Source organism: Pseudonaja textilis, chromosome 3, assembly GCF_049901715.1.
Source record: "Pseudonaja textilis isolate UNSWEBS1 chromosome 3, rPseTex1.2, whole genome shotgun sequence".
Taxonomy (NCBI): Eukaryota; Metazoa; Chordata; class Lepidosauria; order Squamata; family Elapidae; genus Pseudonaja; species Pseudonaja textilis.
This window is the reverse complement of record NC_141992.1, coordinates 34722594-34737226: the sequence shown is the minus strand read 5'-3', so window position 1 is coordinate 34737226 and position 14633 is coordinate 34722594. Positions and strand designations below refer to the sequence as shown.

Genomic DNA, 14633 nt, shown 5'->3' with positions numbered 1-14633 from the left:
GAAATGTATAACCAAAAGCCAACAAGGGTTTATCAAAAACAAACATGTCTGACAAATCTTACTGCATTCTTTGACAAAGTAATAATATTAGTGGACCAGAGAAATGCTGTAGATATAATTTACTTGGACTTCATCATTTGATAAAGTAGACCGAATCTACTTCTTGATAAGATAGAAAAATGTGAGCAAGACAGCATCACTACCAGATGGATTCATAACTGGTTGACCAACCACTCATCATGTAGTTGTTAATGGAGCTGCATCTACATGGAGGGAGGAGTGCAGTGGGGTACCTGAAGGATCTGTCTTAGGCCCAGTATTCTTTAATATCTTCATCAATGATTTGCATAAGATGGGGAGCTTTGCAGATGATACCAAGCTGGCAGGAATAACCAACGCTCCAGAAGATAGGCTTAACATACAGAAGGATCTTGACAACTTGAACATTGGGCCCTAGCTAACAAAATAATACTTAATGGTGAAAAAAAATAAGGTTCAGCATTTAGGCAAAAAAAACCAAATGCACAAGTATAGTATAGGTGGTACCTCCCTCAATATTAGTAACTGCAAGATGGAACTTGGAGTCCTAATGGACAATCACTTAAATATGAGCCAGCAGGCTGCTGCAACTGCCAAAAAAAGCCAACAGAGTCCTAATCAGCATTAACTGGGATAGAGTCAAGATTACGTGAAGTGTTAACATCACTTTATAATGCCTTGGTAAGACCACATTTGGAATATAGCATCCAGTTTCAGTCGTCATGATATAAAGATGATGTTGAAACACTAAAAAGAGTACAGAGAAGAGCAACAAATATTATTAAGCTAAAATATGAATGGTTGCAGGAACTGGGTATGTCTAGTTTAATGAAGGCCTAGGAGTGACATGGTAGCAGTGTTGCAATATCTAAGGGGCTGCCAAAAAGAAGAGGAAATCAACCTGTTTTCCAAAGCACCTGAAGGGAGAACAGGAACAATGGATGGAAACTAATCAAGGAGAGAATCTAGAACTAAGAAATTTCCTGACAGAACAACCAATCGGTGGGATGACTTGCCTCCAGAAGTTGTGAGTGCTCAATACTGGAGGTTTTTAAGAAGAGATTATTTGTCGTCTTAAAATTTATTAAGAAGATTAGATTATTATTAAGTTTCCTGTCTAAGCAGGGAGTTGGACTAGAAGACTAGAAGTTCCTTCCAACTCTTGCTCTGTGTAAATTGGCCCATTTTAGAGTGATCCAACTCTGAAATGTTCATTTTCACCACCTATGGGCCTATATAAATATTAGGCAGTTATAAGTTTTGAACTAGATTGGAACTGGAAGCTCTAGGTTGCCATGATGATATGGATGTGACCAAGCCCCAAAATATTTACATCAGACTGTTTCATTTCAGTGTAAAGATTCTGGAAATTGGTCCAATCTGGGACATTCTTAATTACTCATCCCTCCTTTGTAGCTAATAACATTCACAATTCACATAATACGTAGATATCCATTTCACTTCCACATGCAAATGTTCCACTCCTATAAAAGTGTTTTACTAGTTCCAAAGACTATCATCATGAATTATATATTTATGGCAAAGAAGTTTCAGATTGTTCACTTATTGATTACATCTTCACAGAATATAGGTAGTCCTTATTTAGCAACTGCCTAGTTTAGAGACTGCAGTGACAATTGTGATAAATAACTATGACTAAGTCCATTTGAAGGTCTGTAAAGGAAAGAAAAGCTAAAGTTTTAAGCACAGACATTTCATTTACCAGCTGCTTTGCTTAATGACCAAGTTATTAGTCCCAGTTGTAGTCACCTAAACAAGGGCTACCTATATAGAAAAAAACAATTGTGCTGATTCCCTTAAGCATGAATTTTGTAGGTATGCTGGAATAGATTAAATGTTTCATATTTAAAACAGATTAATAAAGATTAATGTTTATTTATTTAGTATATTTTTATCCTGCCTTTTTTATAAATAACAAGGTAGCAAACATACCTAATATTCCAGCCTCTTGTTTTCCCCACAACTGTCGTTCGATACGAAATGGGCAGCAAATAAATTTCATAAATAAATAAATTCTGTAAGGCGGGTTGGGCTGAGAGTCACCCAAATATTTTTTGTGCCTAAGGGAGCATATTCATCCCAATATCAAACTGACACTCATTTACATGTAATTAATTTGATATCTATCATACAGAAATGAAGGTTTCTTCTAGAAACAAAGAAAGCCTATTTATAGTTGTGAAATGAAACAATAAGTAATGGGTAACCGGGTAAGGGACAGTCTGGTTATAGGAAGAAAGGAGATAAGCAAACTAAAAACAGATGATCGAGTTAGCATAAAAGGAGAGATGAATAGGTGTTACATTACCATTCCTAACTTAAAAGATTTTTTCCACCTGTGCACAGCTTCTTGCTGGACAACTTACCTTAGTCCTCTAAAAATAGCTCAGATTGAATTGTCAGTTTTAATACAATCTATATTATGTGATAATTGAGGTATAAAATGGCCTTTAATATTTCAAATAGGTTCCCTTTACATATCATTCTTTTAAAGCTTTTATATTCAATATCTCTTAGCTTGACTACAGATTTGTCTAATTTCAGCCATTAGTACTAGTGAACTTTCTGCCTGAAGTTTTTTTAGTTTTTTTTTTTTTTAAATCAGTATATATTCATGTCTTGAAATCTTTGTGAAAGATTTGGAATTTTTAGCCAATTTTTCGCACAGATAATTTTCTAGATTATATGGTACCACCAATGTATTTCTTTTTTAGACTCATACAAAACATCCTGATTCATAGAATCTGCTAAGCCATATTTTACTTAATCATAAGTTGCTAAATAAAGCCCAGTTGCATGGGCTTATTTGAAACTGCAAATGTTTGTCCACAAATCATAAGAGGCTACATTATACACTCCAAATTAAATCAGTAAGAGGTCTTTGGTGCTCTCTGAGCTTGGTTGGTGTGTCCCGCCTCAATCTAGGTATCTTTTTAGATATCTTGAAGGGATTGGAGCATAAGCAGAGTGCACATACAGTTTGTTTCTGGCTCAATCTTTGATTTCCTTGCTGAACTCCATTGTAACTTGTGCTGAGCTTGGAGATAAACCAACTGCAGAGATAAAAACTTCTAGGCGAGCTGCCAACCTTAGCCTAGCATAGTAATTTACTTGAGAAATGCAAAATGCATCTATCTGCTTGTAACTAACTCAGAATGTCTTCTTCCCAGTAACTTAAAATGTGAGAAACAAAGCTTTGAGCTAAAATGTATTTCTTTCCAATCCACCTAAGTAAGGTCCCTTTGTTTGTAGAGGCACTGAGAAAATTTCATGAGCTTTGCTTGATATGAAATAATGTTTCCATAGCAATGACGGTCTTTGCTAGCTGTGTAATCTATAAAAGTTCAAGAAAAAGTTTTTGTGCGCGCCTGCTTTTCTTTCTTTCTGCCTTGCTGTTTAAGGTGGGACACTGAAAAGTTGCCCAGTTTTTGCTTTCTGATCAGAAAATAAAGCTGATTATCAGTAGCCTCGTGTTCAGAGTTTCATTGGATTTATTAGATTCTCAAAAAACCTTACAATCTAATCTAGATTTTTTTCCCCTAACCTGTTCTAGGTAACATCACTAGCACTGATGATGTTACCTAGTTGGGGTAATGAAATGTCTGCAAGAAAATAATCAAGCTCAGAGAGCACCAAGGACCCCCTCATTTCAATTCTGAGTTACAAATATTCTTCTTTACTGGTGTCAACCAGTCAGTGTATCCACTATTCTTTAATTTTCTTTGTAGTAAAAAAGACAGATTGGTTTTATGTCTAAGAGATCAAAGTGATCCAAAAAAATACATCATTTGATAACATGGAAGTGGCTACGCAGAAGTATATGACTAGAAGCAAAGCTGTTGATTTACCCAACAATGCATCAGCAGTATCTTCTAGGAGAATAGCTGATGTCATCCTAAGAGTTTACAGGATCTTTAATATTACATTGCAAAAACTGCCAAAATCAGTCAGCTTTATTTGGCTGTCAAGCTAATTTAGAAAGCAGCAATGTGACTGATGATCTAGCTATCTCTTTCATAAGCAAGTTCCACATTTAATATTTTTCACTTTCTCCTATTAACCATTACCTCATGAATATTAGTATTGTTCTCCAGTTACGTTCATTTATAGATCTTACACTGTGTTATCTTGCTACTATTACCTTACTAGGGTTGAGAAAGAGTGACTGGCCCAAAGTCACCCATCTTACTTCCTGCCTAAGGCAAGACTAGAACTCATGATTTCAGGGTTCCTAATCCTCTTCCACTATACCAGGGGTGTCAAACTTAAGGCTTAGATCTGGCCCACAGAGCTGCCCTGGAAACAGCAAAGAACCAGCCTGCAGTGCCTCTGCCAGCAAAAACAGCACCTCACGTCACCCTCCCGGGCTCCGTTTCCAGCCACAATGGCCTCCTGCAGCCTTCTGCCAGCAAAAACAGAGCCCAGGGTGTCTGTTTTTGCTGGCAGAGGGCTGCAGGAGGCTGTTGCAGCCAAGAACAGAGCCCTAGTGGGCCACGTGCAGCCTCCCTGCGCTCTGTTTTCGCTGGCAGAGGGCTGCAGGAGGACATCATGGCTGAAAACGGATCCTTGAGGAGTGATGTCAAGCTGGCCATGCCCACCCCAGCCCCCCTGAGGTTTGATGCGGCCCTCAATGAAATCGAATTTGACACCCCTGCACTATACCAAACTGGCTCTCCTATACCAAACTTTAAAGAAATACTAGTATAGGATTGTATCTATACTAGTATTTTATATATTATTTCTTCATATTTTAAGTTAGTGGATTTTGCCATTCTTAAATTAATAAACTTTGGGGAGGGGAAATAACATTTTTATTAAATAAGGAAGTACTAGTTCTATAATTAGATGCAATTCAGGTAATTAAAATTAAACAATGCAAGTGTTCCTTTCTATTATTTAAGTTTATGTTCACAGGTAATTTTCTCACAGCATAATCTCATCTGCACCTAGATAATAATTTACCAGTGACTTGTAGATGCTATAATAAATCCAGTGTTTATCTAGGCATAATAGATGGAAGATAACCAGACAACTATCCTCTCATAACAGAAGACAGGTTGGTGCTGTCGGCACTTGTAAAAGAGGACTAGATTTTAGAATGAAGCCAAATTATTGGATTACAACACTGAAGAAAGTGTTCTACCCTCTTCTAGCCATAATTGGCATTCCATGTAAGTAGGGGAAACAGCAGGAGTTGAAGGCTGCAAAATTGAGAGTGATGTTCAAGGTACTATCAACAGGGTGCAAATTAATGCACAATCAATATTGGGAGGGCATGAGTTGGGACACATGATCTAGGGAAGAGTTGGGACGGATGATCTAGGGAAGAAAAGAGAACGGGAATAAAACAGGAGTTTTATTCCTGTCCACAGAAAGCTCCTGTGAAAGAAATTCCTTATTTTTGGATCCTGAACAGCCAGAATAGTTACCTATAAATTGCAATATACTTTGATTCCAATTTGGAATTCAATCTGTATGTTCACTGACTATTTTCAGTTTAATTATGTAAACTGCATTCTAAGTTTACATCAAATATTCTGTAATGATAATGTCATGAGTATCTTTTAAAGAGAAAAGGAGTGGAAGAGTTGAATTCTGATCCTTACTAGAATCAATATTTCCAGTTGCCGATAACAAATTTCTGCAAGAAATTATTGAGCACTTGAAAATTCTGTTTTGATCTTTTTTATTGTAATTTGGATTGTGTGATCTTGCATGTATTGGCAGAAAAGCCCATGGTTAATTATTTATCTTGCAACACAATGCAAGCAGGTATCAAAAATTAGCTTTTTGATAAGAATATCATGGTTAAAAAAGGAAGGATTTTTGGCATTTTGTTCTGGAAGATTTTGAGAACAGTCCAGTAGTAGTTTAACTCATTTGCACTAATCTTGACTGTGACAAGGCTTTTGATAACCGAGTGAGCTAATGGAATAGGAATATACCCAATGAATAAGGAACGATGGAACTTTAGTAGCACAACTTCCACATGGGAGAGGAATATGGCATGCTGGAACTGAACTTAAGTAGACACTTGGAGAATAAACACTTTTATATGTTCTTATTTTATTTTTCAGCAAACATTATGACGTTAGTGATCTTCAGTCAAAGAAACTGTTTTATTTCCACCTCCAGTCGCTACCTTCTCATGGCTATGTCATTGGCTGACACAGTGGTCCTTATTCTTGTGGTTGGCATTGAGATAATTGTAGAATGCTTTTGCATAAGTCCATTCTGGTACAGAGATCCTTGGTGCACCTTGCGGGATGTGTTCAACTATGGTGCAGTTAACACTTCTGTCTGGATGATGGTTTCTTTCACCATTGAGCGTTTCATTGCAATCAACAATACCAAGCTCAGAATGAAAATCTCTTCTCCCAGAAAAATACTTCGTGTTATTGTTGTGATTCATGTTTGCTGTTATACTGTGGCCATCCCCCACTACTGGTCTAACTATTCAGAAATGGAGAATGGTACAGGACATGTCATTTGCAAATATAACCCTGAACTCCCCAGTGCATATGTGAAAGGACTTGTCTGGTTCCAGACTTCTGTGATCTATATTATTCCATACATCATTATCTTTACCTTAAACAGCCTCATTCTAAGGCAGATAATCCACAATAACAAAGTACACAGTGTCACTTGGGCAGTCTTGCGCAGAACCACTCCTGCAACTCATTTTCGTAACTGGAAGAAATCAATCATCCTTTTGGTTATGGTTTCAATGACATATGCCTGTCTCTGCACCCCCAGGTTTGTGACTCAAATAATCATAAAAACCTCCTACTATGACATAGATAGGCAAGATTATTCTAAGACCATTAATGTTGTAACAGATATTGGTACCATGCTGGAAATGACTAACACTGCTATCAATATGTATCTGTATGCTTGTACCCAGCCTGCTTTCCGAAAGGAGCTGATCCGATACTTGCAGGGTATTCTATGTTACTGGCCAACAAAAAGAGAGCATCCAATGAATGTACTTTCAGTATTGAGTTAGATAGGCAGAAGTGGTACTATTTGGTTGAGCTACAAAACACTGGAAGTTTATGGTGTTTCACTTGCAGAAATGCTGGACTATTCCCTTTTAATGATGATAAAGCTGCTAATTCAGCATTAAATTCCATAAATTTTGCCATCATTCTGTGAGGAAGTTAGCACCCACCCCTCTCCTAGAAAAATGAAATATCCTAGGAAATATTAAAAAGGCAGAATATTTCCTCTAAAAACGTAAAAACTCAGAAGCAGAAACTCACCTCAGAAGCAGAAGCTCACCCCCATCTTTGCTAATGGACCATTACTCTGGCCTAGGCCAGTCTATTTTACATAACAAAGATCTACTCCAGGTAGAGTTATAATAGGAATTGGCCACTACATCATCATCCAGCAAGGCTCAACCAAGCCTGGGACTCAGGACAGCCTACAGAGCTGCCCCTGCATGGCCCAATGGGAGTCTGACAACCAATCAGAATACAAGTTCAAATTCAAATCCCAACAGAGGGTATAAAACCCAGGGACTCTCAGCATATCAGCCCTTCTCCTTCTTTTCTTTCACCCAACATCTTGAAGCATGTGATCATCCTTTTCACTTTGAAGCTCCAAGCTATGCCGTCTTGTCCACCATTAAACCATCTTTCCAAACAGCCTCCATGTTACCAGTGTCTTTTTCCCCACTTGGAACTGAACCCAGAAGGATAATTCCTCCAACAATTTGGCACCCCAGATGGGACTCCAAGCTAACCTAACCAATGGACCAGGCTGAGGTAAGATTCCCTTGCTTGCAAGCAGACCCATTGAGTTTGTGGGTGAATTTTCCTGGACCTTGGCCATTTGGAAAACAGGTTTTAAAGGGGTTCTGAGTGTTGAGTTCAAAGGCTGCTTGTTAGGAAAATGAGCACCTCTAAATTCTAAATTGAAACCATGGGAAGTATGTGTATGCCTGCATGTGTGTGAGTGAGAGGGCCCTTCTCCCAAACCCAACTGGATCTTGCTTCCTCTGTGCATTTCCTAACCACAGAAAGACCAAGAGTCTGGAGAGCATGGGGGGTTTGCCAGAGCACAGGACCTTTTGTTATGGAAAGAGGAAGAGTGTGTGTTTGAGAGGGTGGCTTCACCCTTGGACAGCAGCTGGATCTCATTACCCTGTTAGACCTCTGGCTTCACCCCTGCCTGTTGCTAGCACTGAGCACTGAGCAACAGGATTGGGAAAGCAAGGGGAGGCCATCAGAGTGTGGGACCTTCTGTATATAAGAGGGAAAAGCCAAACGGGTTATGATTGAATGGAGAAAGAAAGTTTTTGTTGTTGTTTTTTATTCAGTGTATCCCAAAAACAAACCCCAGGATTTTAGGTAATTGTGAATTTAGGTAATTAGGAAGTTGTGAAGTAATAGGAGCACCAATACTTGCCTGCAAAGAGCAGCAAGTCCTCCTGGATTTGAGCTGTTCCAAATCCAAGAACCTGAGCCAGAAGAGGAGTGCCAGTACTTTCTGTGGGGACACAGAAAGTTCTCCCAGACTGTCTTTTTTGGGGATAGTAAGTCCTCACAAACCATTTTTCCCCCAGTCTGAAAACCGTGGCCGGAAAATTCCCTCGGAAGTGAGTGCACATACTTTGTAAAGGGAATCCAAGACATTCCATCCATTGGAGCCAGTAACTGGGTTTGGATCAAGCCTCCATTGAAAGTCATTACAGCAACCAGAGTGGGGCAGACCTTCGCAAGCCTGGCTGACCACCCATACCACCAGGCCAAGCCTATACCACCTAGAGACATGAAGGAAAAGACCAGGGGTGGGATTCAAATTTTTTAACAACTGGTTCTGTGGGCATGGCTTAGTTGGTGGGCATGGCTTTGTGGTCATGTGACTGGCTGGGTGTGGCCAACTCAACATCACTCACATTGAGGCAGGCATCTCCTCGCCTGGCCTCTCATGACTGTGGGGATGCTGCAACAGTCGTAAGTGTGAAAAATGGTCATAAGTCACTTTATTCAGTGCCATTGTAACTTTGAATAGTCATTCCACACAAGCAAAGTACCAGCAAAGGAGGGGGAAAAAACTCCAGAGACGTTCCTGTGACATGAAGTCTAGTCCTGCCAAGAATGTAATAAGGGTTAATGGAGAGGCAGTTTCTGTAAGCAACACCAGAATGTTTTCTTCCTGTTTTCCTTACAGGATTAGGCCAGTAATTTCTTCTAACAACCAGTTCTCCAAAATGCTTAGAATGTTAACAACCAGTTCTAGCAAATAGGTGCGAACCTGTAGAATCCCACCCCTGGAAAAGACCCTGAGATGGACCAGTAAAAGGCTAAAAGACTCTTTTCAATCCCCAGAAGACAGTTAGAAAGATTATGGGGGGAAGGGGGGAAATTCATTGTAATGTGAAATTCATTGTAATGTTTTCATTCTTGTATCATTTATATTGTAATCAGTCTAATGTACTCATGTAAGGATTGTATTTGAGTGGCTGGCCCAGCAAGTTCTTAACACCTTGGACTTCTGTCTGGTGGGAGGGAAAATTGTCCAGCATGCTTGTATTGTCTGTATTGTAAAACTAGCTGCATACACAAGCACACACAGAGACACCTCATTCAGAAAGACAGAGGTTACCCCCTTCACCTACCTCCACACAAAGCTGCTCCTAGCTTCCTTTTTTTAATGTGTTTTTTGTTTTTGTTTTTTCTGCTCTTTAGCATTAAGGCCCAAGCAGTCATATCTCCTTGCTAATTCCAGGCAATCCCCTCACTTGAAGAGATAGCAGAAAAGAGATCTCCAAACCCCAAGCCCTGACTGTGACTTACAAATTATGCTGCACAGGAGGATATGTTGCACTTGTTGTCTCCTGACGAGTCCCAGGGCTCATTGTGTGTAATTTTAAAAATACTAAATAGCCTGGATTGCACACTGGCTAACCTCATTTTGGCCTCACAAATCCTGGAAGCTAAGAGCTAGGGCAGGTTCAGTAACCATAACCTTGGAAATGGGCAGCCTGCAATTTAAAGGCAAACCATGGCTGTGAAGAATATAGGGGCTTGTGCTTACAACCTGACTGTAAGCTCACAAAAAAGTACATCAAACATCTGAAAATTAATTGGCATGAAAAATTGGATATTGTAAAAAAAATAATTCCAGAACTTTTCCCAGGCCGCTAGACCTTCATGGTTGAAAGCTTTTGGGAGCTATTGAATGAATCCTTTTCTGTTGCCTTTTTATCAATGCCTCCCCTCTGCATCAGAAAAATTAAAAGCACCCATCAAGTCTCCCTAATCTGATCACCTTTTAAACTTTTGTCAAAACACTCACATGTTTTGGGGAAAAAATGAGGGCTTGTAGGAAGTTAGTACCCACCCCTCTCCTAAAAGAGGAGAGCCACCATTAAAACTATCTTTCCAAGCAATCTCCATATTTCCAGTGTCTTTCTACCCAGATGGATATTTATTCCAACACCCTGGCACACATTAAAAATGAAATTCCAACAACATCAGAGCAGGCATCAGACAACATATATGTACCCATATACATATAGAATATATAAGTAACCATACACATATAACATATATATGTATGTATGTATATGTATTATATACACATATACATTAATCACAGTCTGTTTTGGATACATTGTGGAAAAAAGAGTATTGAGAGTTAACAGGGTTGATACTAAATGGTACAAAGTTATTACAAAATCTAGTTCTGCTTTGGTTACCACGAAACCTCTTCCTGTAGCGCCTGTGTTTGTTTTCTAGGCTGTTTTTTGTGACTAAGACAATATAAATTTCTTATATTAATTCTTACTAAAACTGGAACCTTTTTCTACATTTGAAAAAAATATTTTTTCACATAGAAGGAAGGAACTTTATTCCAAAAGTACCTTTTTTGCAACAACATCTTATCTTCTGTCTTGAGCAGTCTATAAATCAATGATTTATCTTCCCAGCCCTGAAACAGGGAATTTATCTCAAATCCGGGGAAGAAAAGAAATGGTGTCTATGTGGAGGAAAAGTTGCTGGGCTATCAGCCTGCAATCTGTAGATCTGTTGGGTACAGATAATCCCCAACTTACAATCACAATTTGGACCCAAACCTCCATCGCTAAGTAGTTGTTAAGTTCCATCGTAATTGTTAAGTGTGTCCATCATGTGACTGTGCCCAATTTTACAAAAATTTTATCACAGTCATTAAGGAAACCCAGCTTCCTTATTGACTTTGCTTGTCAGAAGCCAACTGGGAAAGCCACAACTGATAATCACATGATCTCAGAACACTGCAATTGTTGTAAATAGATGCAAGTTGATGCTGCAATAGTCGTAAGTGTGAGAACTGGTTGTAAGTCACTTTTTTCAGCACAAAATTGTTGTTAATTGAGTGATAAGAAGTCAAGGATAGCCTGTATTAGACCATTACAAAATAAACGATTAAGCTGACTTGATGCTGAAATCATGAAATCTATATGAAATCATAGTCTTACGTGAAGTGTAGGTGGAAAGTTCCATTGGTATAATTTGCACCAAGCTTGGTAAGGCATATTGAGATTTATGACCTCCCACAGCCCACAGTTTGAGAGGAGCAAATTATATACTGGCAGACTGAATGCAGCCTCCAAGTTACTCTTTTTGTTTCCCTGAACTTAGAGCCACAGTAACGAACTAAATGACTAAATCCTGGCAGTGAAAGTCAGAGCAGATTTTTAAAAAGATAAAATAAGGTTTTATTTGCCAGTTTGTTTGCTTCAGTAAAATTAAACATCTCTAACATATTTTATTAATGCCGAATAAACTTGTATTAGAGAAAAATATGTTTGTGTAACCAGTTCTGTATACATTTAATTTCCTGTGTCACAGTAATTCATTATCTGATTTCTGATTTCCAAGAACAGGCATCTTAACAGAGGTTTTGCAATTTCCTTTGCCTTCTCATCTTGCATTGTTAATGCTGCAGAAGAGACAAGCCTGGAAGTGGAGCTTTTACAATAAATATTAGTCAAAGATGATAGCTAACAGATATGCATGCTAATTCCATAACTACACTTATGGTAGCATAGGAAATATTTTCCATATTTTAAAAAAAGGTTCTGCTATTCACTTCAACTGTCAATATGGTTTCTTGGACCAAATTCAAATATTTCACTTTCCTGCAACAAAGCACTCCTAGAGGTCACACTTGTAAAACAAGGAGATACTTAAAATCGTTCTCTTTTTCTTAATTTTAGCAGGATTGTGGCAAATTCACCCAATATTTCAGTCCTGTTTGTCCCCTTTTTTAAATATTGGTCCAACTTCCTGGATGCCTGGCGACAGCCTGTGGAGGCTGTCAGGAGTAGGGAAGAGGGGGGAAGGCGCAACTATAGTCTGATTAAGGAGGATCTCTAGCTGCGCAGCCCCACAGTTACGCCTTCCGCTCCTCTGCTCAGGTTGACTGACTTCTTTTGTTAGCCAAAGGAACTGAGCACCTCTGAGGCTGCAATATGAGACTACTTCTTACAGAGACTCACTGCCAACTCCCACACCTCTTGTACTGAAGACTGAAGTATTTTTTGAAGGCAGCTGAGCCACAATTGTCAATGTTCCCAGCACCACCCAAAGTTGAGTGTGTAAGTGTCTCTTTTCCTTCTGAAATTGGTCTGGTGTAGTATAGCAAGGGAGCTAGAACCCAAAACGATATGGTGAGAGGAAGAAATAACTCGGGACTCAAACTCCTATCGGGAGGGCTAGGGTTAGTCCACCATGCCTCTCTAACCTGGGAGTACTCCAGGTATATTGAGATTGTGGCATTCACTCCCAGCTAGCATGACCATTATTACTTCCAAAAGACACCAAGGTGGGAAAGGTTAGTTTGTGGAGAAGGAGCTATATGGGGAACCAAGAAGCTCCACACCTTGAAAAGTTTACTTTCTGCCAAAGCTAGGGATTCAAGCATGATTCCAAAGAAAAGAAATTAAGTTGGTATCAAAGTGTTTAAGATAATGAGCTGAGTTTCTTCTTTGCAACTCTTTTCTCTGGCCATGATGATCCAATAATTGTGAGTACCATAAGATCAATATAAAATACAGTGTTGCATTCATCATCTGCAAGTGTAGTTATAATTAAGTCATTTACATGCCTATCTATATTGGCATATGGATAGCAGTATAATAAAATGATTTGGATTACCTGTTTACATGTAACTATGTAAGTTATAGCATTTAATGTGGAAAATACTTCATGTAGTAGGCATATACAAGGAGAAAGTTACTGCTGCAGAGTTTAAGGAATCTGTAGGTTGTCTTTACCTTGTATCTGATTACAGGGAGAGCTTAATTAATTAAGGCCCAGGGGAACAAAGACATTCTCCCTGGGTTTTGTCCCCAGACTGCAGTTTCCTGTTTTGGCAGCCATATGGTAGAACTGAGACATTTTGTAACTGCAAGCAACATGATAGTAGCTGTTGCCCTACATCATATAAACTCACTTTCCAGAGTAGACAAAGAAACAATGACATATGTGGAGGCTTGGATTTTTCTAATAACTACCTTCTTGTGTATCAACAGTTTGAATTTTATTCTTTATAATATTGTGTCACAGAAAAATGGTCATATCAATTCTCAGATGCTCCTGCCACTAGAAGTAGCAGCAGTTTTTATATCTTGATTGTTGATGAAGAAGAGTACTCCTGAATATTTTATGTATTTCAAATACATTTAGAATATATGTTTATAATGGCCACATTCATAAACAAGCAACTTATGTTCAAGATTTGGGTTCTTCTTGGGATAGATCTGAATATAACCACGAGAAAAATAAGCTACATTATAGCAATAGCACTTAGATTTATATACCGCTTCACGGTGTTTTACAGCCCTCTCTAAGTGGTTTACAGAGTCAGCCTATTGTCCCCAACTGGGTCCTCATTTTACCGACCTTGGAAGGATGGAAGGCTGAGTCAACCTTGAGCCAGTGAGAATCAAACTGCCCAACTGTTTGCAACAGCAGTCAGCAGAAGTAGCCTGCCATTCTAACCACTGTTCCACCTTGGCTCTTCTTTTAATTTACATTATATGCACAATCTGTTACTATGTAAAATCTTTCTCGGTTTGAATTTGAATGTTGGTAACCCAGTAGAAAACTCCTTGTTGATGTTTTGAGCCAAACATCATCAGACAACCTTCTTGCCTAGCAGTGTGTGGAGTGGAGGATGGAATTATGCCCTGAAGCACTATGGCCGTGGTGGCGAACCTTTTTCAGCTTCCGTGCCAATAATTGTGTGCACACCCACTTGCGCACACTCATGTGCCAGCACCCAGAAGGCAATGCATGCTGGGGGCACCCACACCCCCTGCGCATGCATACATGACCCCCCTCATGTGTCACGCATCTGCGCGTGACTCCCTCCTCACGTTCCACGTGCATCCCCCTCTGCCCTCTGTGCATGCACGCAAGATACCTGTCAATCAGCTGTCGGATGGCAGTGCATGTGCACATGTGCAGTGGGGGCTCTTCTGGGCAACCTCTCACGTGCCGGGGAAAATGGCTCTGCGTGCCACTTCCGGCACGCATGGCATAGATTCACCAACATGGCACTATGGTATGCAATGA

At 39.3% G+C, this 14633-nt stretch overlaps 2 protein-coding genes across 2 annotated transcripts in view; both read left to right on the top strand.

The window, feature by feature from the left end:
- The first annotated feature begins 5158 nt into the window (after positions 1 to 5158).
- Positions 5159 to 7066, top strand: LOC148126069 (putative G protein-coupled receptor 139). Its single transcript, XM_087928672.1, has 2 exons — positions 5159 to 5231; positions 6138 to 7066. The coding sequence occupies exons 1-2, from the start codon at positions 5159 to 5161 to the stop codon at positions 7064 to 7066; spliced, it is 1002 nt and encodes a 333-aa protein (XP_087784798.1).
- Positions 7067 to 12407: 5341 nt separating this feature from the next.
- Positions 12408 to 14633, top strand: part of LOC113434505 (alpha-1,6-mannosyl-glycoprotein 4-beta-N-acetylglucosaminyltransferase-like) — a 28930-nt gene continuing 26704 nt past the window's right edge. The window contains exon 1 of the mRNA XM_026697744.2: positions 12408 to 12652. The gene's annotated coding sequence lies outside the window, so the exon portion shown is untranslated. The remainder of the gene's footprint in view (positions 12653 to 14633) is intronic.

What these genes read in the sequence shown, in the direction of transcription:
- LOC148126069 (XM_087928672.1), top strand. Translation starts at nt 5,159, where the DNA reads ATGAAGCCAAATTATTGGATTACAACACTGAAGAAAGTGTTCTACCCT. An exon ending in AGCCATAATTGGCATTCCAT is followed by an intron (nt 5,232 to 6,137) that starts GTAAGTAGGGGA and finishes TTTATTTTTCAG; the next exon opens with CAAACATTATGACGTTAGTG.